At 40.4% G+C, this 27,128-nt stretch overlaps 1 protein-coding gene across 2 annotated transcripts in view; it reads right to left on the bottom strand.

Moving 5' to 3' along the window:
• LRGUK (leucine rich repeats and guanylate kinase domain containing) overlaps window positions 1–27,128 on the bottom strand; it is a 120,172-nt gene that overhangs the window by 81,674 nt on the left and 11,370 nt on the right. For both annotated transcript variants that reach the window (XM_060108213.1, XM_060108214.1), the window contains exons 4-6: window positions 16,167–16,267; window positions 12,443–12,524; window positions 2,450–2,574 (exon numbers count right to left, since the gene is read on the bottom strand). In XM_060108213.1, the coding sequence (XP_059964196.1) occupies window positions 2,450–2,574; window positions 12,443–12,524; window positions 16,167–16,267 (308 nt within the window). The remainder of the gene's footprint in view (window positions 1–2,449; window positions 2,575–12,442; window positions 12,525–16,166; window positions 16,268–27,128) is intronic.

The following is a 27,128-nucleotide window of genomic DNA, read 5'->3' as shown; positions in this document are numbered from 1 at the left end:
TGTGCCAGTACCATACTGTCTTGATTACTGTAGCTTTGTAGTATAGTCTGTAGGCAGGGAGCGTGATTCCTCCAGCTCCGTTTTTCGTTCTCAAGATTGCTTTGGCTATTCGGGGTCTTTTATGTTTCCATACAAATTGTGAAATTTTTTGTTCTTGTTCTGTGTAAAATGCCATTTGTAGTTTGATAGGGGATTGCACTGAATCTGTAGATTGCTTTGGGTAGTAGAGTCATTTTCACAATGTTGATTCTTCCAATCCAAGAACATGGTATATCTCTCCATCTGTTTGTATCATCTTTAATTTCTTTCATCAGTGTCTTATAGTTTTCTGCATACAGGTCTTTTGTCTCCTTAGGTAGGTTCATTCCTAGGTATTTTATTCTTTTTGTTGCAATGGTAAATGGCAGTGTTTCCTTAATTTCTCTTTCAGATTTTTCATTATTAGTGTATAGGAATGCAAGAGATTTCTGTGCATTAATTTTGTGTCCTGCTACTTTACCAAATTCATTGATTAGCTCTAGTAGTTTTCTGGTAGCGTCTTTAGGATTCTCTATGTATAGTATCATGTCACCTGCAAACAGTGACAGCTTTACTTCGTCTTTTCCAACTTAGATTGCTTTTATTTCTTTTTCTTTTCTGATTGCTGTGGCTAAAACTTCCAAAATGTATGTTGAGTAATAGTGGTGAGAGTGGGCAACCTCGTCTTGTTCCTGATCTTAGTGGAAATGGTTTCAGTTTTTCACCATTGAGAATGATGTTTGCTGTGGGTTTGTCATATATGGCCTTTATTATGTTGAGGTTAAGTTCCCTCTATGCCTACTTTCTGCAGGGTTTTTATCATAAATTTGTGTTGAATTTTGTCAAAAGCTTTTTCTGCATCTATTGAGATGATTGTACAGTTTTTATCCTTCAATTTGTTAATATGGTGTATCACATTGATTGATTTGTGTATATTGAAAAATCCTCGCATTCCTGGGATAAACCCCACTTGATCATGGTGTATGATCCTTTTAATGTGCTGTTGGATTCTGTTTGCTAGTATTTTGTTGAGGATGTTTGCATCTATGTTCATCAGTGATATTGGCCTGTAGTCTTCTTTCTTTGTGACATCTTTTTGTGGTTTTGGTATCAAGGTGATGGAGGCCTCGTAGAATGAATTTGGGAGTGCTCCTCCCTCTGCTATATTTTGGAAGAGTTTGAGAAGGATAGGTGTTAGCTCTTCTCTAATGTTTGATAGAATTCACCTGTGAAGCCATCTGGTCCTGGGCTTTTGTTTGTTGGAAGATTTTTAATCACAGTCTCAATTTCAGGGCTTCTGACTGGTCTGTTTATATTTTCTATTTCTTCTTGGTTCAGTCTCAGAAGGTTGTGCTTTTCTAAGAATTTGTCCATTTCCTCCAGGTTGTCCATTTTATTGGCATAGAGTTGCTTGTAGTAATCTCTCATGATCCTTTGTATTTCTGCAGGGTCAGTTTTTACTTCCCCTTTTTCATTTCTAATTCTGTTGATATGAGTCTTCTTTTTTTTCTTGATGAGCCTGGCTAATGGTTTATCAATTTTGTTTATCTTCTCAAAGACCCAGCTTTTAGTTTTATTGATATTTGCTACTGTTTCCTTCATTTGTTTTTCATTTTTTTCTGATGTGATCTTTATGATTTCTCTCCTTCTGCTAACTTTGGGGTTTTTTTGTTCTTTCTCTAATTGCTTTAGGTGTAAGGTTAGGTTGTTTATTTGAGATGTTTCTTGTTTCTTGAGGTTGGATTGTATTGGTATAAACTTCCCTCTTAGAACTGCTTTTGCTGCATCCCATGGGTTTTGGGACATCATGTTTTCATTGCCATTTGTTTCTAGGTATTTTTTTATTTCCTCTTTGATTTCTTCAGTGATCTCTTGGTTATTATAAAAATATTCTTAATAGTTGCTAAAAGTATGCCTTCCTTTCTCAGTGTTAAAGTCAATCTTTTTTTTTTTTTTTTTTTTTTTTTTTGCGGTACACAGGCCTCCCACCATTGTGGCCTTTGCCGTTGCAGAGCACAGGCTCTGGACGTGCAGGCTCAGCGGCCATGGCTCACGGGCCCGGCCGCTCCGCAGCATGTGGGATCTTCCTGGACTGGGGCACGAACCCGTGTCCCCTGCATCAGCAGGCGGACTCTCAACCACTGCACCACCAGGGAAGCCCAAAGTCAATCTTTTAAAAAATGAAATTTGTATACCACATTAGGAAATCATTTTACTTTAGCATGAATTATTCATCACACACACACACGCGCGCACACACACACACACACAGCCACCCCAGATATGGAAAGGAGCAAACAGAACTAAAGACAATGACATTTCATGAAGGAATTAGCTCTTTATAAAACTGAAAAATCCTAACTATCATTAATATATTTGCTAAGACATTAACTAGTACTTCTATAAAGAATAACACTTTTTTTAGACTCACCAGACAAAGTATTTTGATCGGTAACATTCCTAAGCCATTAATGGTTGTGATCTTGTTCTTGGCCAAACTAAGGTGGGTAAGACTGCTACACAGCTCTAGTCCGTTGATTTCAGCTATCTCATTGCCTATACACGACTATGTTTAAGGAAAATGGTATTAGAAACATTTGGAAGAAAAAATGAATTAGTGTGAAATCATCATTAGAAAAATCAGGCAACAGCATAAATAAAAAAGTACTCTATGCTAATATAGGATGAATGCTATATCTTAAAATGATATTTTTTTCATATAGAAGTTAATAGTGCACCAGGTAAAATTAGTTTGTTTTTTTTAAAGGCATAGCTTTTGAGTGTGCTCAGTTGCCTTTGTGTTCATATGTGACTCATTTAATCAGTGAGGAAAAACACTTCAGAGTGGTCCAACGCTGCCACCTTGGCAGTGTTTTTTCCTTGGTTCCTTAATGGTCTCCATGAGAAACTCTTGTACTTTTCCACAGGCAGAACTGAATCCAGGGTTGCCCTGGAGAGGCAGATGCACTTTATCATCCCCATAACCAGGGAAACAGCCCGGGAGGTGTCATCTGCAGAAAATGGGTGATAATGAGAGGAATAGCCTTTTCTTCTATCTGTATTGGCTTCTCTTCTCTTTATAATAAATGAGGCCTAAACTCAGCCTTCTTTTCCTCATCTGTTGATTTTCTATTTATTTTAAAATTTAACTCTTACGTTTTGTTTTCCATCCTTATAGTCACCTAAAAGTGCAAACTCAAAGTCACCAATTCTACTTACCTCTCTCTGTCCTCAATCTTTCTGGCAAATTTCTAGGATTTAATATCACTTCTCCACCCAAGCTCAGTTTTCCCTCCCAAGTAGCGTAAAATATCACCATTTTCTCAGCCACTTGTAATCTTCAGGGTGTCCAATCATCACCAAAACCTGGCATTTTTGCTTTAAAACATCTCTTCAAATATGTCCTTCCTTTTCATTCACCCCTCTGCCAACTTAATTCAGCTTTAGCACCAATGGATACCTCTAACATCCATTTCTTCCTGCCCTCAAGTCACCTTACACACTGTAGTCAGGTTAATTTTTTTCAAAATATTGACTGGATATCATGCTTCAATTAAAAAATTCTCACAGGACAAATTCCAAATTCTTCACTCTGGCATTTAAGGCCCTTTACTTTAAGCAAAACCTATTTATCAAATTTCATCCCCATAATAATCCAGTGAGAATGCTCCAATTCTGCCAGGTCAATCTTCTCAATAGTTCTGGAATATACCCCTTGACTTTCTTAAATTTTTTAAATACTGCTTTCCTATTTATTTCTAAACCCTACCCATTCTTCAGGACTTAATTTGAAATTCCACTTTTTAAAGTTTTTTCTCTTTTTTAACATTTGCATTAAACCAACATCTTAAGTATTTCTTTTTGACAACCTCATTTCCCTACTTCTATTAGTTTTTAATTACATAAGTAAATACAGGTGACAGATTGGGAGAATATATTCACAACATATATAGTATACAAAGAATTACTATCTAGAAAACATAAAGAATGACAATAACCCAATAGAAAATGGGGTAAGAATATATCCAGGAAATTCCCAGAAGAGCAAATCCTAGTGGCTAACATAATAAACATATGAAAAGACACTCTGCTTCACCTGTAGTAGGGAGAAAGCAAACTAAGATGCTATCCTTTGCCTACTAGTTTGGCAAACATTTTCAAGCTTTTGAAGAACAGATTCTTTCATACTACTGGGTGAGAGGGTTCATTATGGTATAGCCTCTCTGGAGGCAATTTGGCAGTGACTATTATAATTGTAAATATCAGATCAATTCCAATTCTTGGTATCCACTCGAGACAAACTCTTTCTTCCTCAAAGCCTTTTCTGGTCAACTTCTAACACCCCACCTATAGAGATTAATCACAGAATCAACAAATTTTTTTTAGAGAAAGGAAGGGACTGTAAGTATCACAGAAACATACATTTTGCCTCATAATTATTTGCAGTTATCCTAACTCTACTACTTACTAGTTATGTGATGTAATTTCTCTCTGCTCAGATTTTTCATCTGTAAAATGGAGACAACATCAGGCTGCCGTGAAGGCCAAAAGTTACATCATGAGAAAAAATTTAGAAAATGTATGTGAGTGAGTTGTACAAGTACCTCACAATTATAAGGCATTGTTATCGTTACTAAATTACAAGCACATGAGGCCAAGGAATCACATCCTCTGCCTCTTGGCCAGCAGCACAAAAAGGAGGATTCAGGCCAGGACTGATTCTGAAAGAACAAAGCCAGAGACAGAGTTTAATTAAGAAACTAAAAGCAATGATGAGAAAATATTGCCAAATGAACCAGAAATTCCTTGATTTTCCTCACTGGTTCCAGATTCAATCCTTGGGCTGAAGCATAGCTCAGCTTGTTGTCAACATGCATTTCAAAACCACTTTCATAAAGCTTCCTGCCAGACTAGCTCTACAAATAGACACTTATGCTCACAAACACGATTCTTCTTTCTGCTTCCATTTTCTTTGGGCTATTTAAACAATCACTCTATAGATGAAATAAAATATCCTCAGTGTAGCAATCTTTGGTAAGAAAAATTAAGCACAGAAAACTTCAAATGGCCATTTGTCTTAATCTAGCAGAGGAAGCAACAGTCTTTAAGTCCTATTTCAGGAGCACTAGTGTCTTGGTAGCTCAGCTTCAACAGAAATGAAGATAATCTGAATTATGACAGAGAGTAAAACAAATGCTTGTGGGTGGCTGAGTCAGGAAGCACTCCCATGAGAAGCAGGCAAGGATTAGAAAACTAGAAAACAGGAATCTGGACACTGTCAAGAGATAATGGGAACTGAAAAGGAAAGCCTGTTGACTGTGTATACAGTAATTTTCCAAGACATTAGAGGCCGTTCCCTTGGTGCATCCAGCTTACTCTCTAGCTTTGACTAGTAGGGCAAGTCATGTTTTATGAAATTAGTATTGCAAGGGCCAAAAGGAGGAGGAATACAGATGCCCCCCTGCAGTCATGGCCATGGCTTCTGCAGCTGCCACTGCCATCGCGCACAGCACTGGGGCAAAGGGTAAGCAGCTGACTGAACATCTCTGCTGAGAAATAGGTTCATTTCACCAAAACTGTCTCCTATTTCCCAACTCTTCACTCTCCTTTAAATTTCAAGGAATTTTAGGCACTATAAATTACAGGTGACCCTTGACAAACAGTTCTGAAATGTATGGGTCCACTTATACGTGGATTTTTTTTTTCACTAAATACATACTACAGTGGTACACCATCTGTAGAGGTTGGTTGAATCCACTGGTGCACAACCGTGGATACAAAGGGCTTACTGAAAAGTTATGTGTGGCTATCCGATTGCTCTGGGATCGGTCCCCTAACCCCCACCATTATTCAAGGGTCAACCGCAATCAAGCTCGTAAGAGTACTTTTCACAGTGGCGCAATGGCTTTCCCTGCTAACTACTCCCATGGTCACATCACATGTGACTGCCAGCAATGCCAACAGTCAATATGCAGGACTGGTCCATCCAGAGCTCTAAGTTCAGGAATACCTTTATCTCTCCAATCTCCCATTTTCTTAAGAACTTTCATGAAATGCTACTTGCCCTTCCTCCTAACATTATTCTTTCATGTTCTTTCATAAGTCTTGGGACTTTCCGATAAGAAGAAATATAATCAGATAAGCCACTAAACTATTACAATGAATTAGCTTATTGAGTTAATCCTCTTAGGTATAGTTTAATTTTAAAAGGCTACTATCAGGAGAAAGAGACTCAAAGAATACAAGATCATCATACTGCATTCCAGCTCTAAAATTTTATGATTCTATGAATAAATCTTTTACAGTGGAATGTTAGATCCCATGGAAACTGAGTGAAGGAATCCAAAGGCACATAAGCATAACTTTACAGCTAGGGAAAACCCCAACAATATATTTTTACATTTTGGCGATGCTGTCAGCAATTCACAGTGCTTGACATGAATTATTCACTAGTCAGCATTTGCTCTTATTCATTTGTCTACAACCGTAAAATATGGGCCGGGTGTACAGAAAACAAGTTACTAAGAAATAAATAGGAAATCCATCACAATTCTCTTAGTGGAAAGAACCACAATGATGACTTTAATCAAAACTAATCCTGAAGGATCTATATCACCTTACCAGTGAAAAATGTTCTTCACTATGGGAGTGAATATCTTTAAGAAATGAAATATGCATACACTTTAAATGGCTATGTGATTAAAAGTAGTAATTATTCAATGAATTGCAACATGAGAAGAACAATGGAATGCAAAAGACTAGTCTCAGCTCAACCATTTGCCAAATAATATCGGACGTTTCCCTGAGTCTCAGGCTCCTCTCCCATAAAATAACAGCACTAGATGATCCCTAAAGTCCTGTCTGGATTTAAAATTTCAATAAATCACTTTTTAAAAACTTCATGATCCTATAATCATGGAATAAATTCCAATGATCAATTAATATTTATAGGTAAAGAATAAACTGCATCCTTTCTTAAGACTAAATAAATATACTAATCCTCAGCAAAATTTATCATCTTTCAATTTGGGGTGATTATCAATTAATCATCAGTTGCCCACCTACAGAACGAAAAAATAGCATAATAAGATTAACTTAAAAAGTTGATATTTTATAGCTAAAAATTCATTCTAAGGTATTAACATAATCTACTACAATCACATTGCCAGCACTACTAGCTTGATTAACTTATTTGTTTTTCATTTTAAATAACTGCTTTTAATATTGATAATTATACTTCTCTTTTAATTTTATTTTAAACAAAAGTGCAATTTTTTTTCCCTCAAATAGAAAACACAGATGCTCACAAAGGAAAGCTTGAATAAATACAAAAAGTTTAAAGAAAGGTAACAGCCAAATTTCTAAAGCATTTAAAAAAGGACAAATGGAATGGCAGCAGATGAGAAAAGCATGACATTCAAGATATAACAGACAGGACTGATTAGCTTAGAGCTGTGGATCTCAAAGTGTGATCCTCAGACCAGCAATGCCAGCATCATCCTGGAACTTGTTAGATACGCAAGTTCTCAGGTACCACCCCAGACCTACTTAACCAAAAGCTCTGGAGGGTGGGGACCAGAAATAGGTGTTTTAACAAGCCCTCCAGGGAATTCTGATAGAGCTGGACTTTGACATTTGGTAACTAACTGTTTTCAAGGAAATTAATTTCTAAGTTTCAAATTTAAAAAATGTTAATGAAGACAGGCACCTCATTGGCCATACATGGCCTGCTTTTATTAACTTTTAAAAGTCTGATGAATATTCTTGAAACCACCACCATTCCCAGCCCAAGAAGTAGAACATTAGCAGTAAGTTACATCTACCTCTGCACACCTCTCCTGTCACGTCTTGACGGCTCCCTCTCAGAGATAACCCTTAGGCTGAATTGCCTATTTCTTCTTCCCTTTCCCCTTTGGTTTTTTTTTTTTTTTTTTTTTTTTCGGTATGCGGGCCTCTCACTGTTGTGGCCTCCCCCGTTGCGGAGCACAGGCTCCGGACGCGCAGGCTCCGGACGCGCAGGCTCAGCGGCCATGGCTCACGGGCCCAGCCGCTCCGCGGCATATGGGATCCTCCCAGACCGGGGCACGAACCCGTATCCCCTGCATCGGCAGGCGGACTCTCAACCACTTGCGCCACCAGGGAGGCCCTCCCCTTTGGTTTTATACCTAAATTGTATTTGGTTTGGAATTCCCTGGTGGTGCAGTGGTGAAGAATCTGCCTGCCAGTGCCGGGGACACGGATTCGATCCCTGGTCCAGGAAGATCCCACATACCACGGAGCAACTAAGCCTGCGTGCCACAACTACTGAGCCTGTGCTCTAGAGCCCACGAGCCACAACTACTGAGCCCACACACCGCAACTACTGAAGCCGGCACGCCTAGAGCCCGTGCTCCACAACAAGAGAAGCCACCGCAATGAGAAGCCCGCGCACCGCAAGAAAGAGTAACCCCCGCTCGCCGCAACTAGAGAAAGCCCGCGTGCAGCAACGAAGACCCAACGCAGCCAAAAATTAAAAACATTTTTTAACTAAAATTTTTTTTAATTTTAAAAAATTTAAGAAAATTATATTTGGTTTTATTAACAGTCAACTTTACTGGTGCATGGAGATATATACAGTTCATTCATTTTCACGACTATATATATGATAATGCTATTGTATCAGTATACCATAATTTATTTATGCTCTCTTATCAAGGAATATTTGGGCTATTTCCAATTTTTGCTATTACAAGCCTCCAGGTACACGTATGCTAAACTTCCTGTATACAGGAATGAAAGTGCTAGATCATAGAAAACGTGGATGTTCAACTTTACAAGATTGCACAAAATTGTTTCCAAAGTGGTTGAACTAGTTTCACACCCATAAGGAAGAAAAATAGAGATCCTCTTGACCTATGTGTTCTCCAACACATGGTATTTTTAGATTTCTTACATTCTGTCAACTGAATGGATATGATATAGTGTATCGTGAGCTTGACTTGCATTTCTCTGAATACAAATGAGGTTGACATGTCTTCGTATGTTTGTTAGCCTTTCTGATTCATTTTCTATAAAATTATATTTACACATCTTCTCCCATCTTCATATCCAGGAACATGCTATAATATATTTCCCTTTAATTAGGTCTTTAATACCCTTCAATAAAGTTTTATTATGTTCCCCCGACAGGTCTTATTCATCTTTAATAAGATAAATATTCTTGTAAATGGCATTTCAAGGTTGTGTTTTCTAGTTGCTTGTTTGTGGTGCAGAGTAATGCAATCGATTTCTGTTTATTGAAGTCATATCCAACTAACTTGTTGAACTCTCAAAACTCTATTATTTCTAGTAGTTTATTGCAAGTTCTTTTTTATATTCTGTAGACAATCATATCATTTGCAAGAAATGACTTTTTCTCCTTATCAATCTTTATACTTTGCTTTCATTTCTTTCTCTTATGATGCTGAGTAAGACCTCTTAAACAATGACGGTTAGAAGTGGCAAAGGCGGTTATCTTGTCTTGTATCCTTGATTTTAAAGAGTGCTTAGAACATGTCCCCAGTTAGGATAAAGTTTGTTTCAAATATTTTTGTTGACATTCTTATCAAGTTGAGGAAATTCCCTATTACTAGTTTACTAAGAGTTTTTATTGTGAATGAAGAATGGATTCTATTAAATTTTTTGCATCTATTGAGCTTCTATATCTATTTATCATATGATTTATTTCCCTTAATCTGTTCATGTCATTAATGACATTTTAAATTTTTCTAAAGTTAAACTATCCTTACATTCATGAGATAAACCTAACTTGGTCATGGTATATTATCTTTTTCATATACTGTCAGATTCAGTTTGCTAATATTTTGTTTAGGATTTTTACATCTATATCACAAGTAAAATAAGCCTGTCATTTTCTTTTCTCTTACTGTTCCTTGTCTGGTTTGGGTAACAAAGTAACCTCATTAAAATGAATTGTGAATATGCCTTCTATTTTAAATCTTTGAAAGAATTTGTTCATTTTTTAAATTCTTGAAAGTTGGGGGTTTTTGTATGCAGATTTTTAATTTAATTGATTTTAATTTGTAATGAACTAGTTTTATAGTTGTAGGACTACTCAGGGTTTCTACCTCCAAGTCAGTGCTTTGGTGTATAACATTTTTCTAGGGATTTATCCATTTCACCTAAGTTTTTAAATGTCCTGGCATTAAAAAGTTGTTTAGAAATTCTTTTTTATCTCAAAGCTTTTAAGTCTTTTCAAAACTCTAATTACATAATTATACACAATATGATATGCCTGAACAGAACAAAAGAAAGAGGCATAGTTAGTACTGTTTAAAAATTAGCCTACTCTCTTTTCAAAACTGTAAGCCATCTAAGAAGTAGTTTATGAAGGGGAGCTAGTTTTGGGTATTTGTCTTTGCATTTTTAAAAACAAAGATGAGGAATTGTGCCACGGTATTTACATTCTAATTATGTGTCTATGTTCTGAATTCCAATCAGTTCTGATGTAATAAAACTTTTTACACTTTGGAGATAAGACTCCATTGTTACATCTAAAGTCAAGATTAAAAAACCCTGATTCCTTCCTCCATTGACATTTACAAAGTCACAACAGTTCAGCTTTTTACATGGAAAGATAAATTTATGTAGAAATTAAGACTTTCATGATAGAAATGTTTTAAAATGCATCCTCCATTTTCAGTCCAAAATACTGTGGAGTTGTTTTCTCTGGCAATTCCATGCTTGCACATAGAGTATTTTCTGGGAGACAGAACTCCAAACTTCTGTGTCACCATTCTGACTCAGGGTACACTGAAGAATAGAAGGAGCTCTGGATGCTCAATCCCTTTTGTCTGGTTGGAGTTTAGGGGGGCAGCTGACGTCTAGACCAGTGCTCCTCAAGCTTTAGTATGAACTCACATCACCTGGGGGTCTTGTTAAAAATGCAGATTCTGATTTCAGAGGTCTGGGGTAGCAACCAAGAGTCTGCATTTCTAAAAAGTTCCAGGCAATGCTCACACTGCTGGTGGTCCCTGGGGAGCATTCTTCTAGATGGCCTGAGATGAGTAGATCTCTGAGCCAGATAGCTTCTGGGCTGTCAGACTCTCTTTCCAAATGCAATATATGCAACAGTCAAGCAGAAAGTGCAGGTTCTATGCACGGGTGCCGCTAATGTGTACTACTTTTAGTTTGTCATCAAAACATTTCATTTTGATCATTTTCTCATTCGGCTACGTTCAGGAAAACTTGCTCATTTCAAGAGCACCCTCTAAATGTCCACTAATTGCTCATTTTCACACACAACTTCTAAAGAGAGTGATGTGATGCTTTAAGCTTTCCATCATATACAAATAAAGCGTTTTTCCTACAAAATATGTCTTCAAGGAAACGTACTTTCTGTTCTCCCCACATCTTGAGAGCCTCATTACTAGTATGTACTAGCTGCTTCCACATCCCTGGAATGAGGCACCCGAGGGCAATCAATTCATTCTCCACTCTGCCCTGAAAAATCCTCAGGGGGGTAGAAAGATACTGAGAAAGAGAAGGCGCTGCTCCCTTATCACCCAGAGAACACTGGTCTCTAGGGTAAGGAAGAGATTCAAGCTCATTAAACTCACAGATCCCCAGTCAACCCTTTAGGGTCCAGAAGCTGGAGTGTGTCTATGTTAAGGTAGGTGCTCTGTTTGCACAGGAGCCGCAACAGATATGTTCTTGAAGTTGGCTGCAAATCAAAAATTGTTGGTTTTACGTTTTTAAAATTTTTATGAAAGCATCATTTGAGATACACTTGAGAGGACTGCTAGTTAAAGGGAGCTTAGTGTGAATTTTTTTTTTTTTTTTTTGCGGTATGCGGGCCTCTCACTGTTGTGGCCTCTCCCGTTGCGGAGCACAGGCTCCGGATGCGCAGGCTCAGTGGCCATGGCTCACTGGCCTAGCCGCTCCACGGCATGTGGGATTTTCCCGAACCGGGGCACGAACCCGTGTCCCCTGCATCGGCAGGCAGACTCCCAACCACTGCGCCACCAGGGAAGTCCAGTGTGAATTCTTTTGTAAAATAAATAATCACTAATTTTGGCCATATCTGGATTTTCTGATACTGAATTTACATAAAATAGGGCCCCAGTTTAAGCAAATTTGAAGAAAGGAGTTGGGTAAAACAGAACTTCTTATCTGGTTCTAGAATTTAAAATAAGCCTATGTTTATCAGAAGAATGACTGTCTTCTTAGCTTTTCAGGTGTTAAGATGTTCTTGGCAAGCTGTGATTTGCACTCTTACTCCTTGGTCAGTAAAATATCCTCATTTTGTGAATATCAATTCTTAACCGTTTAAATGAGTCACACATCTCTAGTAAATTGCCTATCGGGCACTATTCCAGGTCATCCAGTACACATGTATTAATGGGCCTCTTAATCAAACTTTCCCCTTTAATCATTCAAAGGATACTGTCCAAAATTAGTTTCGTGAGAGACTCATATGCCGACAAATCACACATTTCTGAAATTTGGTTGTAGGAAAAATCCACCTTCTGATAAGAGAAAGAGAGCAGGATGTTATACTTTATTTCTCATTCTTCTTAACCACACAATTACTTGCACAACAAGAATGTATTTTCTGATGAGGGGTTACAATTCATAGTTGAAAATACACGCAGGCTAACGTACTTCCTTTGTGTTTAATCGTTTCCTAGCTGGGACCCTTGTCTGCCCACTTTGAGAGGTACTAAGGGGGAGACCCTTCCCCGTGGCTGGCGCGGACAGCTGCGCAACAGAAACGCTTTCTGTTTCTTCAGTCACTCTCCCCATTTTCAGCACTTATTTTAAACTTTCTTGATCTTCCTTCAGAGCTTACCTCAGTTTCACCCTTACTAACCACCATGTCTTCGTTTTTGCTGACGCCCAATAGCCTGTGTTCATTTAGTTTATATGCACACCTTGCTTCCTGCTTCTTTGTCTTCTCTGTTTCTGGCTCAATTTACTCTCCTGTGTCACCCCCTAAAGGCCAGAAAAGTCTTTCTTATTCATCCCTCAGGCCATACCTCATCCACTCAGCACCCTTTCTCAAACTTGACTATCTTAGGAAAGCATTTTCAACAATATTAGTTGTTCCTACTCAAAACTATGAGAAAGAAAAACAACATTAAATAACTTTAATTATTCACCTACTGGCAAAAGATTAAAAAGAATTTTTTTAAACACTGCATCAATGTGCTAGGCACATGGTAAGCATTTTCTGGAAAACTATCAAGCAATTATAAAATAAGTATTATTATTATCTTCTTGTGCCCTTTAAAACAGTAATTTTACCTCCCACCACCCATGCACTAAGATTATTTTTATCAATGTATTAAATACTAAATACTTTAAATACTAAAAACTTTAAATACTGGACACTAAAAAAAACTTTGAAAACAGCTCAAGTATCAAGTGTAGAAAATTGGTTAAGTTGATTACAATACAGCAACAAGACTGCATAGTAAGTAAAATACAAGTATGTGAATCATGTGAAGAAATAGAAATGTGCAAACAAAATCCTGTTAAAAAAATCAGAAACAAAATTTTATGCATATACAAATTGCAACTATGTAAAATGCATTCCATGACTTAATTAAAAAGTCAGTTTGGCATGATAAAATGAAATTTCTTATTCGCTTTTTTCTTCTATATAATAATGATGGGCTAGAAATAAACTTAAAATTATCTAGGTTTACTTATAGCTGACATTTTTCCATCAACACCTTTCATTCTTGTGCCACAGCTTGTGTGTGCTCATGATACCTATCTAACTACACACCTGTTGGGACTATATGCCAATACTGTGCCCTCCATGCACTTATGATACTGGGCTTGTTGAGAGACCTTAAAAGGGTTATGATATTGCCCTGACTCCCACTGGGAGTTCCACTGGAACCCAGAGCTTGTAAGAAGTGCCCATCAATCAAACGAACCTTCTTCACCTACTAAGAGCAAAATCATTCTAGGAAATACAAAAAGGGTACAAGTATAAGCTCCTGCTCTTTGGGACATGTATGCTTTCTTTGGTTGGTGGCACAAGGCACATAGATAATAAATGAAACATAAGCAGAACTTTCCGAGAGGGTGAGACATTATACACAAGCGTGATTTACTGGAAGAATGGGCTTTGGGTCTCAGACATGGGGTTCAATGCCAGCCCTGAGACCTCCCAGCAAAGGTTCAGTAAGTTATTTAACCTTTCTGTGCTTCTGCACACTCATCTGTAAAATGGGACCATCCCAGCTGCCTCACAGTTCTATTGGGAGGATTTAGTAAGATCCTGCATTGAAAACATTGGAAGGCCTCAATCATTCCCCTCCCAGGTTCACAAAGGGTTCACTTACGGTTCACATAGGGTTCAAGTACCTCGTCAGGGGCACTCTGGCACTTTGCAAGCACTTTCCTAAAGTTACCAATACATTTGCTCTTAATTCTCTAGGAACTTAAACATTGAGGTATCTGCCATAACGATGGAAACACATCATTATACATTTGTCCAAACCCACAGAACGTACAACACCAAGAGTGAATCCTAATGTAAACTGTAGACTTCAGATGATTATGATGTGTCAGTGTAGGTTTGAGTGTAACAAATGTCCCACTCTGGTGGGGGATGTTGATAATGGGGAGGCTGTGCATTTGTGGGGGCAGGAGATATATGGGAAATCTCTGCACTTTCTCCTCAATTTTGCTATGAACCTAAAACTGCTCTTAAAAAAAAAGACAGGGTACCTGATTTGTTTTTGTTTACTTGTGCAGTCTTTTGGGGAGGGGGTGAGGCAAGGTTGTGAATGAAAGAAACTCCAGGCAAGTTTTTCCCAAGGAAACGGGTCACGCTCTTGCCATGGCTGATTTCACTGGGGCTTAGGGCAAGGCAAAAGGGGACAGCAAAGGAGGGACAATCAAGACAGCTCTGCAAGAACAATTCCTGATGACCTGGAGACCACAAGGCCCCATACTAAGGACAAATAGGCACCTTGTGTGGCTTTTCTGGATAAAGGAATGTCACCACAGCAATAACTGTAATTTCAAAGGGAAAAAACTCACTACTGATAAAAATGTAGCAATGTGAAATAACAGAAGAAAAATTAAGAAAGCTGTCTCACTGACAGTATGGAGGATGTCAGATTCTTGATTTCAAAGACCCATATTTGTGCAAGCTCCAGCACAATACGTTGGATCTACATTAATTTGGCTTGTAAACAAAATTAAATAGGTAATAAAAGGAAATCATTGATGTTCACTCCTTAAAACAACTTTTTAATGAAATATTTGAGTCCAATAGAAAAATACTCATCCCAAGCTGTGGCAATGGTTCCCAAATTTGTCAGCAGGTTAGAGCCACCTGGGCAGGGTCTTTTAGAAATTCCCACACCCAGGCCTTACTCCGGACCACTTGAACCAGAATATCTGGCAGTGGGATCCAGGCATCAGTAGTCTTTAAAACTCTCCAGGTGATTCCAGTGTGCAGAAAATCAGAGTACCATTAATCTATGACCTCTCTGCTTACGTGTGGTCCATGGACCAGCAGGAATGGCTCATCAGGAAGGCTGTTAGAAAGCAGAGCCTAAGGCCCACCTCAAACCTACTGGATCAGAATCTCATTTTCACAAGAACGCCACATGACCTACACACACATTAAAGTATGAGGCTCAGTGCTCCACAGCAGAGTAAGCTGCTCCATCAACCACCATTCACAGAGTTTCATTCTGCCTCAGAAATGCAAAAGCAAGTGCAGAGAAGCAAGAATGAAGATCTGAAATCACTGCTTTCTAAACAAAAGTAAAGGTTGGATCAATAAAGAAGGCAAAATTTAATTAAGCCCCCAGGAAATTTTTACAGAATTTTCAGGTATAAAATTGTTCTGCTATAATAAAAATACACAAACAATAACTAGTATTTAAATGAAGCAGAGAAAAGGGAAAGAAGTTAGTTCATTGGTTTGGACATTAGGTTTTAGCAAAGCTTCTGAAAAAGATAATCTCTTGAAAGACCATCTCCCTTTTCTAAAATAAATGATACACAAATCCTTCTCCTTTTTTATTTCATTTCTCCTCTGTCTTATTCTCTCTGAATTCTCTTTTAGTGCTGTTTTGCTCGTTAATGTATTTCACAAACCAGTTAACACATGTAATTAGTGTATTAATAAAATCTACCTTGAGATTTTTGGGTGGCTTGAAATTGAAGAATGTCGTCAGTTTATTCTGAGAAGCATTAAGTTCTAGAAGATAAGGCATACAGCTCACACAAGACAAATCTGGGGGGTAAAATGAATAAAGAATAAGGTAAGTCAATAAAATAAAACTTAGACAAAGTCGTTAAAAACAGCATACACTATATCAGAACATTTAAAAACTATACCAGTTGCAAGCACATCTTAATTATTCCAGATGAGTGAAATGAATAAAAATAGGAATATGCAAAACACACACACACACACACAGCGTAGAAAATGCACCATGAGCCCACAATTTAGCCTTCTTCTCCAGGGCCCCCCACTGGTCCCATCCCCATCCTCCATCACAACCAGGAAAGAAATGACCAAGGCTTCCTTATGGCCCAGCTCACTCTCCCCTGAGGTGCTAACAGTCAATGCTTCAAAAATGCCAGCCTTGGGGGAGACCTGCAAGATGGTGGAGGAGTTAGACGCAGAGATCACCTTCCTCCTGACAAATACATCAGAAACACATCTACAGAACACCTACTGAACGCTGGCAGAAGACCTCAGACCTCCCAAAAGGCAAGAAACTCCCCACGTACCTGGGTAGGGCAAAAGAAAAAAGAAAAAACAGAGGCAAAAGAAAAGGGACTGGACCTGCACCAGTGGGAGGGAGCTGGGAAGGAGGAAAGGTTTCCACACATCAGGAAGCCCCTTCGCGGGCGGAGACTGCGGGTGGTGGAGGGGGAAGCTTTGGAGCCACGGAGGAGAGCACAGCAATAGGGGTGCAGAGGGCAAAGCGGAGGATTCCCACACAGAGGATCGGTGCGGACCGGAACTCAGCCCGAGAGGCTTCTCTGCTCACCCACCGGGGTGGGCGGGGGCTGGGAACTGAGGCTCCGGCTTCGGTTGGATAGTAGGGAGAGAACTGGGGTTAGCGGCGTGAACACAGCCTGAAGGGATTAGTGCGCCACGGCTGGCCGGGAGGGAGTCAGGGAAAAGGTCTGGAGCTGCCGAAGAGGCAAGAGACTTTTTCTTCCCTCTTTGTTTCCTGGTGCTCGAGGAGAGGGGATTCAGAGCACTGCTTAAAGGAGTTCCAGAGACGGGTGCGAGCCGCGGCTATCAGCGCGGACCCCAGAGACGGGCATGGGACGCTGGGGCTACTGCTGCTGCCACCAATAAGCCTGGGTGCGAGCACAGGACACTATCCACACCTCCCCTCCTGGGAGCCTGTGCAGCCCGCCACTGCCAGGGTCCCGTGATCCAGTGACAACTTCCCCATGAGAACACATGGTGCATCTCAGGCTGTTGCAACGTCACGCTGGCCTCTGCTGCCGTAGGCTCGCCCCGCACTCCGTACCTCTCCCTCCCTCCGGCCTGAGTGAGCCAGAGCCCCCGAATCAGCTGCTCCTTTAACCCTGTCCCGTCTGGGCGGAAACAGACGCCCTCAGGCAATCTACACACAGAGGCGGGGCCAAATCCAAAGCTGAACGGGGTGTGGGTGGGGGGGAGCCGTGCAAACAAAGAGATGAGGGAAATCTCTCCCAGCAGCCTCAGGAGCAGTGGATTAACCTCCACAATCAACTTGATGTAACCTGCATCTCTGGAATACCTGAATAAACAATGAATCATCCCAAATTGAGGTGGTAGCTTTGGAAGCAATGATATAAATATATTTTTCCATTTTCTCTTTTGTGAGTGTATGTGTGTATGCTTCTTTGTGTGATTTTGTCTGTATAGCTTTGCTTTTACCATTTGTCCTAGAGTTCTGTCTGTCCAGTTTCTGTTTCTTTTCTTTTTTGGGATAGTTTTTAGCACTTCTTATAAATGGTGGATTTGACTTTTGGTTTGGTTGCTCTCTTTTTTTAATTTTTAATAATTATTTTTTATTTTAATTATTTTATTTTTTTCTTTCTTTCTTTATTTCTCCCTTTTCTTCTGAGCCGTGTGGCTGACAGGGTCTTGGTGCTCCAGCCGGGTATCAGGCTTGTGCCACTGAGGTAGGAGAGCCCGGTTCAGGACATTGGTCCACCAGAGACCTTCCGGCACCAGGTAATATCAAATGGCGAAAGCTCTCCCAGAGACCTCCATCTCAATGCTAACACTCAGTTCCACTCAACAACCAGCAAGCTACAGTGCTGGACACCCTATGCCAAACAACTAGCAAGACAGTAACACAACCCCGCCCATTAGCAGAGAGGATGCCTAAAATCATAATAAGGTCACAGAAACCCCAAACACACCACCGGACGTGGTCCTACCCACCAGAAAGACAAGATCCAGCCTCATCCTCCAGAACACAGGCACCAGTCCCCTCCACCAGGAAGCCTACACAACCCACTGAACCAATCTTAGCCACTGGGGACAGACACCAAAAATAACGGAAACTACAAACCTGCAGCCTGTAAAAAGGAGACCCCAAACACAATAAGTTAAGCAAAATGAGAAGACAAAAAAACACAAAGCAGATGAAGGAGCAATGTAAAAACCCACCAGACCAAACGAAGAGGAAATAGGCAGTCTACCTGATAAAGAATTCAGAGTAAAGATAGAAATGATGATCCAAAATCTTGGAAATAGAATGGAAAAAATACAAGAAACAGTTAACAAGGACCTGGAAGAACTAAAGAGCAAATAAACAATGATGAACAACACAATAAATGTAATTTAAAATTCTCTAGAAGGAATCAATAGCAGAATTACTGAGGCAGAAGAACGGATAAGTGACCTGGAAGACAAAATAATGGAAATAACTACTGCAGAGCAGATTAAAGAAAAAAGAATGAAAAGAATTAAGGACAGTCCCAGAGACCTCTGGGACAACATTAAATGCACCAACATTCGAATTATAGGGGTCCCAGAGGAAGAAGAGAAAAAGAAAGGGAATGAGAAAATATTTGAAGAGATTATAGTTGCAAACTTCCCTAATATGGGAAAGGAAATAGTTAATCAAGTCCAGGAAGCATGGAGAGTCCGATACAGGATAAATCCATGGAGAAACACACCAAGACACATACTAATTAAACAATCAAAAAATAAATACAAAGAAAAAATATTAAAAGCAGCAAGGGAAAAACAACAAATAACATACAAGGGAATCCCCATAAGGTTAACAGCTGATCTTTCAGCAGAAACTCTACAAAACAGAAGGGAGTGGCAGGACATATTTAAAGCGATGAAAGGGAAGAAACTACAACCAAGATTACTCTACCCAGCAAGGATCTCGTTCAGATTCAATGGAGAAATTAAAACCTTTACAGACAAGCAAAAGCTAAGAGAATTCAGCACCACCAAACCAGCTCTACAACAAATGCTAAAGGAACTTCTCTAGGCAGGAAACACAAGAGAAGAAAAAGACCTACAATAACAAACCCAAAACAATTAAGAAAATGGTAATAGGAACATACATATCAACAATTACCTTAAATGTAAATGGATTAAATGCTCCAACCAAAAGACATAGACTAGCTGAATGGATACAAAAACAAGACCCATATATATGCTGTCTACAAGAGACCCACTTCTGACCTAGGGACACATAGAGACTGAAAGTGAGGGGATGGAAGAAGATATTCCATGCAAATGGAAATCAAAAGAAAGCTGGAGTAGCAATTTTCGTATCACACAAAATAGACTTTAAAACAAAGACTATTACAAAACGCAGAGAAGGACACTACATAATGATCAAGGGATCAATCCAAGAGGAAGATATAACAATTGTAAATATTTATGCACCCAACATAGGAACACCTCAATACATAAGGCAAATGCTAACAGCCATAAAAGGGGAAATCGACAGTAACACAATCATGGTAGGGGACTTTAACACCCCACTTTCACCAATGGACAGACCATCCAAAATGAAAATAAATAAGGAAACACGAGCTTTAAATGACACATTAAACAAGATGGACTTAACTGATATTTATAGGACATTTCATCCAAAAACAACAGAATACATTTTCTTCTCAAGTGCTCATGGAACATTCTCCAGGATAGATCATATCTTGGGTCACAAATCAAGCCTTGGTAAATTTAAGAAAATGGAAATGGTATCAAGTATCTTTTTCGACCACAACACTATGAGACTAGATATCAATTATAAGAAAAAAATCTGTAAGAAATACAAATACATGGAGGCTAAACAATATACTACTTAATAACCAAGAGATCACTGAAGAAATCAAAGAGGGAATAAAAAAATACCTAGAAAGAAATGACAATGAAAACACGATGACCCAAAACCTATAGGATGCAGCAAAAGCAGTTCTAAGATGGAACTTTACAGCAATACAGTTCTACCTCAAGAAACAAGAAATATCTCAGTAAACAACCTAACATTACACCTAAAGCAATTAGAGAAAGAAGAACAAAAAAATTCCAAATTTAGCAGAAGGAAACAAATCATAAAGATCAGATCAGAAATAAATGAAAAAGAAATGAAGGAAACAATAGCAAAGATCAATAAAACTAAAAGCTGTTCTTTGAGAACATAAAATTGATAAACTATTAGCCAGATTCATCAAGAAAAAAGGGAGAAGACTCAAATCAATAGAACTAGCAATGAAAAAGGAGAAGTAACAATTGACACTGCAGAAATACAAAGGATCATGAAAGATTACTACAAGCAACTATATGTCAATAAAATGGACAACTTGGAAGAAACAGACACATCCTAAGAGAAGCACAACCTTCTGAGACTGAACCAGGAAGAAATAGAAAATATAAACAGATCAATCACAAACACTGAAATTGAGACTGTGATTAAAAACCTTCCAACAGGGGCCTCCCTGGTGGCGCAGTGGTTAAGAGTCCGCCTGCCGATGCAGGGGATACGGGTTCGTGCCCCGGTCTGTAGGATCCCATATGCCGCGGAGCGGCTGGGCCCGTGAGCCATGGACGCTGGGCCTGCGCATCCGGAGCCTGTGCTCCGCAACGGGAGAGGCCACAACAGTGAGAGGCCCGCATACCGCAAAAAGAAAAAAAAAAAAAACCTTCCAACAGGGCTTCCCTGGTGGCGCAGTGGTTGAGAGTCCGCCTGCCAATGCAGGGGACACGGGTTCGTGCCCTGGTCTGGGAAGATCCCATATGCCACGGAGCGGCTGGGCCCATGAGTCATGGCTGCTGAGCCTGCGCATCCAGAGCCTGTGCTCTGCAACGGGAGAGGCCACAACAGCGAGAGGCCCACGTACCGCAAAAAAAAAAAAAAAAAAAATCTTCCAACAAACAAAAGGCCAGGGCCAGACGGCTTCAAAGGCAAATTCTATCAAACATTTAGAGAAGAGCTAACACCTATCCTTCTCAAACTCTTCCAAAATATAGCAGAGGGAGGAACACTCCCTAACTCATTCTATGAGGCCACTATCACCCTGATACCAAAACCAAACAAAGATATCACAAAGAAAGAAAACTACAGGCCAATATCACTGATGAACACAGACTCAAAAATCCTCAAAAAAATACTAGCAAACAAAATCCAACAGCACATTAAAAGCATCATACACCAGGCTTCCATTGTGGCACAGTGGTTGGGAGTCCACCTGCCGATGCAGGGGACACGGGTTCGTGCCCTGGTCCAGGAGGATCCCACATGCCGTGGAGCAGGTGGGCCCGTGAGCCATGGCCACTGAGCCTGCGCGTCCAGGGCCTGTGCTCCGCAGCGGGAGAGACCACAGCAGTGAGGGGCTCGCGTACCGCAAAAAAAAAAAAAAAAAAAAGCATCATACACCATGATCAAGTGAGGTTTATTCAAGGAATGCAAGGATTCTTCAATATATGCAAATCAATCAATGTGATACATCATATTAACAAATTGAAGGAAAAAAACCGTATGATCATCTGAAATATATGCAGAAAAAGGTTTTGACAAAATTCAACACCCATTTATGATAAAAACCCTGCAGAAAGTAGGCATAGAGGGAATTTAACCTCAACATAATAAAGGCTATATATGACAAACCCACAGCCAACATGGTACTCTGTGGTGAAAAACTGAAACGATTTCCACTAAGATCAGGAACAAGACAGGTTGCCCACTCTCACCACTATTATTCAACATAGTTTTGGAAGTTTTAGCCACAGCAATCAGAGAAGAAAAAGAAATAAAAGGAATCCAAATCGGAAAAGACTGTCGCTGTTTGCAGATGACATGATACTATACATAGAGAATCCTAAAGACACTACCAGAAAACTACTAGAGGTAATCAATGAATTTGGTAAAGTAGCAGGATACAAAATTGATGCACAGAAATCTCTTGCATTCCTATACACCAATGATGAAAAATCTGAAAGAGAAATTAAGGAAACACTGCCATTTACCATTGCAACAAAAAGAATAAAATACCTAGGAATAAACCTACCTAAGGAGACAAAAGTCCTGTAGGCAGAAAACTATAAGACACTGATGAAAGAAATTAAAGATACAAATAGATGGAGAGATATACCATGTTCTTGGATTGGAAGAATCAATATTGTGAAAATGACTATAGAACCCAAAGCAATCTACAGATTCAGTGCAATCCCTATCAAACTACAAATGGCATTTTTCACAGAACTAGAACAAAAAATTTCACAATTTGTATGGAAACATAAAAGACCCCAAAGAGCCAAAGCAGTCTTGAGAAAGAAAAACGGAGCTGGAGGAATCAGCCTCCTGGGCTTCAGACTATACTACAAAGCTACAGTAATCAAGACAGTATGGTACTGGCACAAAAACAGAAATATAGGTCAATGGAACAGTAGAGAAAGCCCAGAGATAAACCCACACACATATGGTCACCTTATTTTTGATAAAGGAGGAAAGAATATACAATGGAGAAAAGACAGCCTCTTCAATAGGCGGTGCTGGGAAAACTGGACAGCTACATGTCAAAGAAAGAAATTAGAACACTCCCTAACACCATACACAAAAATAAACTCAAAATGGATTAAAGACCTAAATGTAAGGCCAGACACTATAAAACTCTTATAGGAAACATAGGCAGAACATTCTATGACATAAATCACAGCAAGATCCTTTTTGACCCACCTCCTAGAGAAATGGAAATAAAGATAAAAATAAACAAATGGGACCTAATGAAACTTAAAAGCTTTTGCACAGCAAAGGAAACCATAAAGAAGATGAAAAGACAACCCTCAGAATGGGAGAAAATATTTGCAAATGAAGCAACTGACAAAGGACTAATCTCCAAAATTCACAAGCAGCTCATGCAGCTCAATACCAAAAAAACAAACAATCCAATCTAAAAATGGGCAGAAGACCTAAACAGATACTTCTCCACAGAAGATATACAGACAGCCAACAAACACATGAAAGAATGCTCAACATCACTAATCGTTAGAGAAATGTAAATCAAAACTACAATGAGGTATCACCTCACACCAGTCAGAATGGCCATCATCAAAAAATCTACAAACAGGGCCTCCCTGGTGGCGCAAGTGGTTGAGAGTCCGCCTGCCGATGCAGGGGATACGGGTTCGTGCCCCGGTCTGGGAGGATCCCATATGCCGCGGAGCGGCTGGGCCCGTGAGCCATGGCCGCTGAGCCTGCGTGTCCGGAGCCTGCGCTTCCGGAGCCTGTGCTCCGCAACGGGGGAGGCCACAACAGTGAGAGGCCCGCATACCGCAAAAAAAAAAAAAAAAAAAAAAAATCTACAAACAATAAATGCTAGAGAGGGTGTGGAGAAAAGGGAACACTCTTGCACTGTTGGTGGGAATGTAAATTGATACAGCTACTACAGAGAACAGTAGGGAGGTTCCTTAAACATCTAAAAATAGAACTACCATACGACCCAGCAAACCCACTACTGGGCATTTACCCTGAGAAAACCATAAGTCAAAAAGAGTCGTGGGGCCTCCCTGGTGGCGCAGTGGTTGAGAGTCCGCCTGCCGATGCAGGGGATACGGGTTCGTGCCCCGGTCTGGGAGGATCCCATATGCCGCGGAGCGGCTGGGCCCGTGAGCCATGGCCGCTGGGCCTGCGCGTCCGGAGCCTGTGCTCCGCAACGGGAGAGGCCGCAACAGTGAGAGGCCCGCATACCGCAAAAAGAAAAAAAAAAAAAAAAAAAAAGAGTCGTGTACCAGAATGTTCATTGCAGCTCTATTTACAACAGCCAGGACATGTAAGTAACCTAAGTGTCCATCGACAGATGAATGGATAAAGAAGATGTGGTACATATACACAATGGAATATTACCCCACCCTAAAAAGAAACGATATTGAGTTATTTGTAGTGCAGTGGATGGACCTAGAGTCTGTCATACAGAGTGAAGTGAGAAAGAGAAAAACAAATACTGTATGCTAACACATATATATGGAATATATAAAAAAAAAGGTTATCGAGAACCTAGGGGCAGGACAGGAATTAATAATGCAGACATAGAGAATGGACTTCAGGACACGGGGAGCGGGAAGGGGAAGCTGGGACAAAGTGAGAGAGTGGCATGGACTTATATACACTACCAAACGTAAAACAGATAGCTAGTGGGAAGCAGCCGCATAGCACAGGGAGATCAGCTCGGTGCTTTGTGACCACCTAGAGGGGTGGAATAGGGAGGGTGGGAGGAAGACGAAAGAGGGAGGAGATATGGGGATATATGTATATGTATAACTGATTCACTTTGTTATAAAGCAGAAACTAACACACCATTGTAAAGCCATTATACTCCAATAAAGATATTTAAAAAAAAAAAAGCCAGCCTTGGAGGAACTAAAGCCTGAGATAATCCTCTTGATAATTAGCCCATAAATAACTGCATTAGGTGTTTTCAGAAAGACTAAAAATGCCACAATTCGTTCTTTGTTATAAATTAAATTTTGTTTTAGATGGACTGAATCTTAAATCTCATTAATTATTTGAAGCGGTTTAAATTATTGCTATTATTTTACTTTGATTTTGGGCTTCTTAAAAAGTATGTCTGAGGGCCTCCCTGGTGGCGCAAGTGGTTGGGAGTCCGCCTGCCGATGCAGGGGATACGGGTTCGTGCCCCGGTCTGGGAGGATCCCATATGCCGCGGAGCGGCTGGGCCCGTGAGCCATGGCCGCTGAGCCTGCGCGTCCGGAGCCTGCGCGTCCGGAGCCTGTGCTCCGCAACGGGGGAGGCCACAACAGTGAGAGGCCCGCATACCGCAAAAAAAAAAAAAAAAAAAAAAAAAAAAAAAAAGTATGTCTGAGTTTTGCATTTTATCCCAAGCCATTATTCTGCACCTAGAATACTAAGTCAAGGACTATTGTTAATACTCGCCTCTAATGAAATTGTATACACGACATAAAAATAGTGAAGCATTATGTTGCTTTGTCCTGGGACTTTACAGCAGACGGACTTTGGGACAGCAGGAGGATTAGGGAAAGGCTCAGGAAGAATCACATGACAAGGATTTACAGCCCCGTCTCTACGTGTAACTTCCTTCTCCATCCACCTTTTTTTCTTTTTTTTAATTTTATTTATTTGGTTGTACTGAGTCTCAGTTGCGGCAGCGGCTCCTTAGTTGTGGCATGCGAACTCTTAGTTGTGGCATGCATGTAGGATCTAGCTCCCTGACCAGGGACCGAACCCAAGCCCCCTGCATTGGGAGCGTGGAGTCCCGTCCACTGCGCCACCAGGGAAGTCCCTCCACCCGCCTTTTAACTCTAGATCACACAACCAGCGATCAAAGCCCCTCAGAACATGGCCTCTGGAGGAGAACAGAGCCTCCACACCTGGAGCCCAGCAAAGTGCTTCTACCCTTCACCAGGTGACAAAGTCACCCCCAGGCCAGGAGAAGGAAGCACAGCTGAGTACTGGGGCCCTGCCCTGGAGTAGGTAGAGCCAGAAAGGTGAGGGCCCCCTGACCCCATCCCCCCAACAGCTTTCCTTCTCAGGGTCGCGGAAGCCAGAAGATCTCCACCAATTTGCACTTTATTTCTCTGGTCTAAACCACAGCCTTCTTTAGCCTGTCTTTTTAATGATATTGTTCTAGGAGGGCCAGAACACTGAGACATCAACACTTTGGTGGGAATTCATGAGCAAATCCAGAAAGGCTGCCTGTGAGAGGAAAGCTAAGAAGAAACTGTAATTGCTTTACAAGTTTTGCCTATTTGTCCCATCTGAGCTCAGCTCCATATCTGTCAATGGTGATCTCAACCCTCTTAATTTCCATGGGCCCCCATCCCCCCTTGGAGCTGATCTTTCTGTGGGCAGGTAAGTGCTGTACCATGGAGCTCTGTCTTGAAGCAAAAGCAGCAGCTACCACTTGGATGGTGAGTACATTTCACACTTTGTAGATGCTCGATGCTTTCGAATCACTTTGATAGGAAAAATCCACCTTCTGGGTTGCTGGGCTTCTAACGCTCCCTACTTGGTGTAGTGACCTCCTTGTCCACCAGATGGCAGGAGCTCTTCATGTCTACAACTGTGGTTCTCAAAGTATGGTCCTGTACTGGCTTCCAGGGAAACTAATCAGAAATGCAAATTTTCAAGTCCCACCCCAGATCTACGGAATCAGAAAGTCTGAGGGTGGGGCATAGGCATCTATGTCTTAACAGGTCCCCTCCCGGTGATTCTGATGCAAGTTGAAATCCGGTCCATATCAGGTCATCAATAAAGCTGTTCTCTTAAAAAGAAAAATATATACTGTGCCTTACACACAGTAAGTTCTCGAACACTTGATGAGTCAATAAAGGGGGACATAAAAGATTGAAGGAGACTGATCTGAAGAGGAAAGCTTCACTTGCTACCGGGGACTGCTTGCTCAAGGGGCAAGGGTGTGAAGCCACATCTCTTTCCCCTTCACCGAGCACAGAAGATTGCTGGAGTCTCCCCAACCCTGCAATCCCTTAACCAGTAAATGAAACCAATCTTGGAGGTATGGGGTGTGGGGAGAGCGCCTGCCAGTAACACTAAAAATTCTTTCCGATGATAACATATCTGGCATTTGCCTTAAATAACCCTGGGAAGGATGGATGAAGCAAGATGGGCCATGGG

The sequence above is a fragment of the Mesoplodon densirostris genome, chromosome 9 (genome assembly GCF_025265405.1).
Source record: "Mesoplodon densirostris isolate mMesDen1 chromosome 9, mMesDen1 primary haplotype, whole genome shotgun sequence".
Lineage (NCBI taxonomy): Eukaryota > Metazoa > Chordata > Mammalia > Artiodactyla > Ziphiidae > Mesoplodon > Mesoplodon densirostris.
Note: the sequence above shows the minus strand (reverse complement) of the source record. Positions and strands in the feature narration are given on the sequence as shown.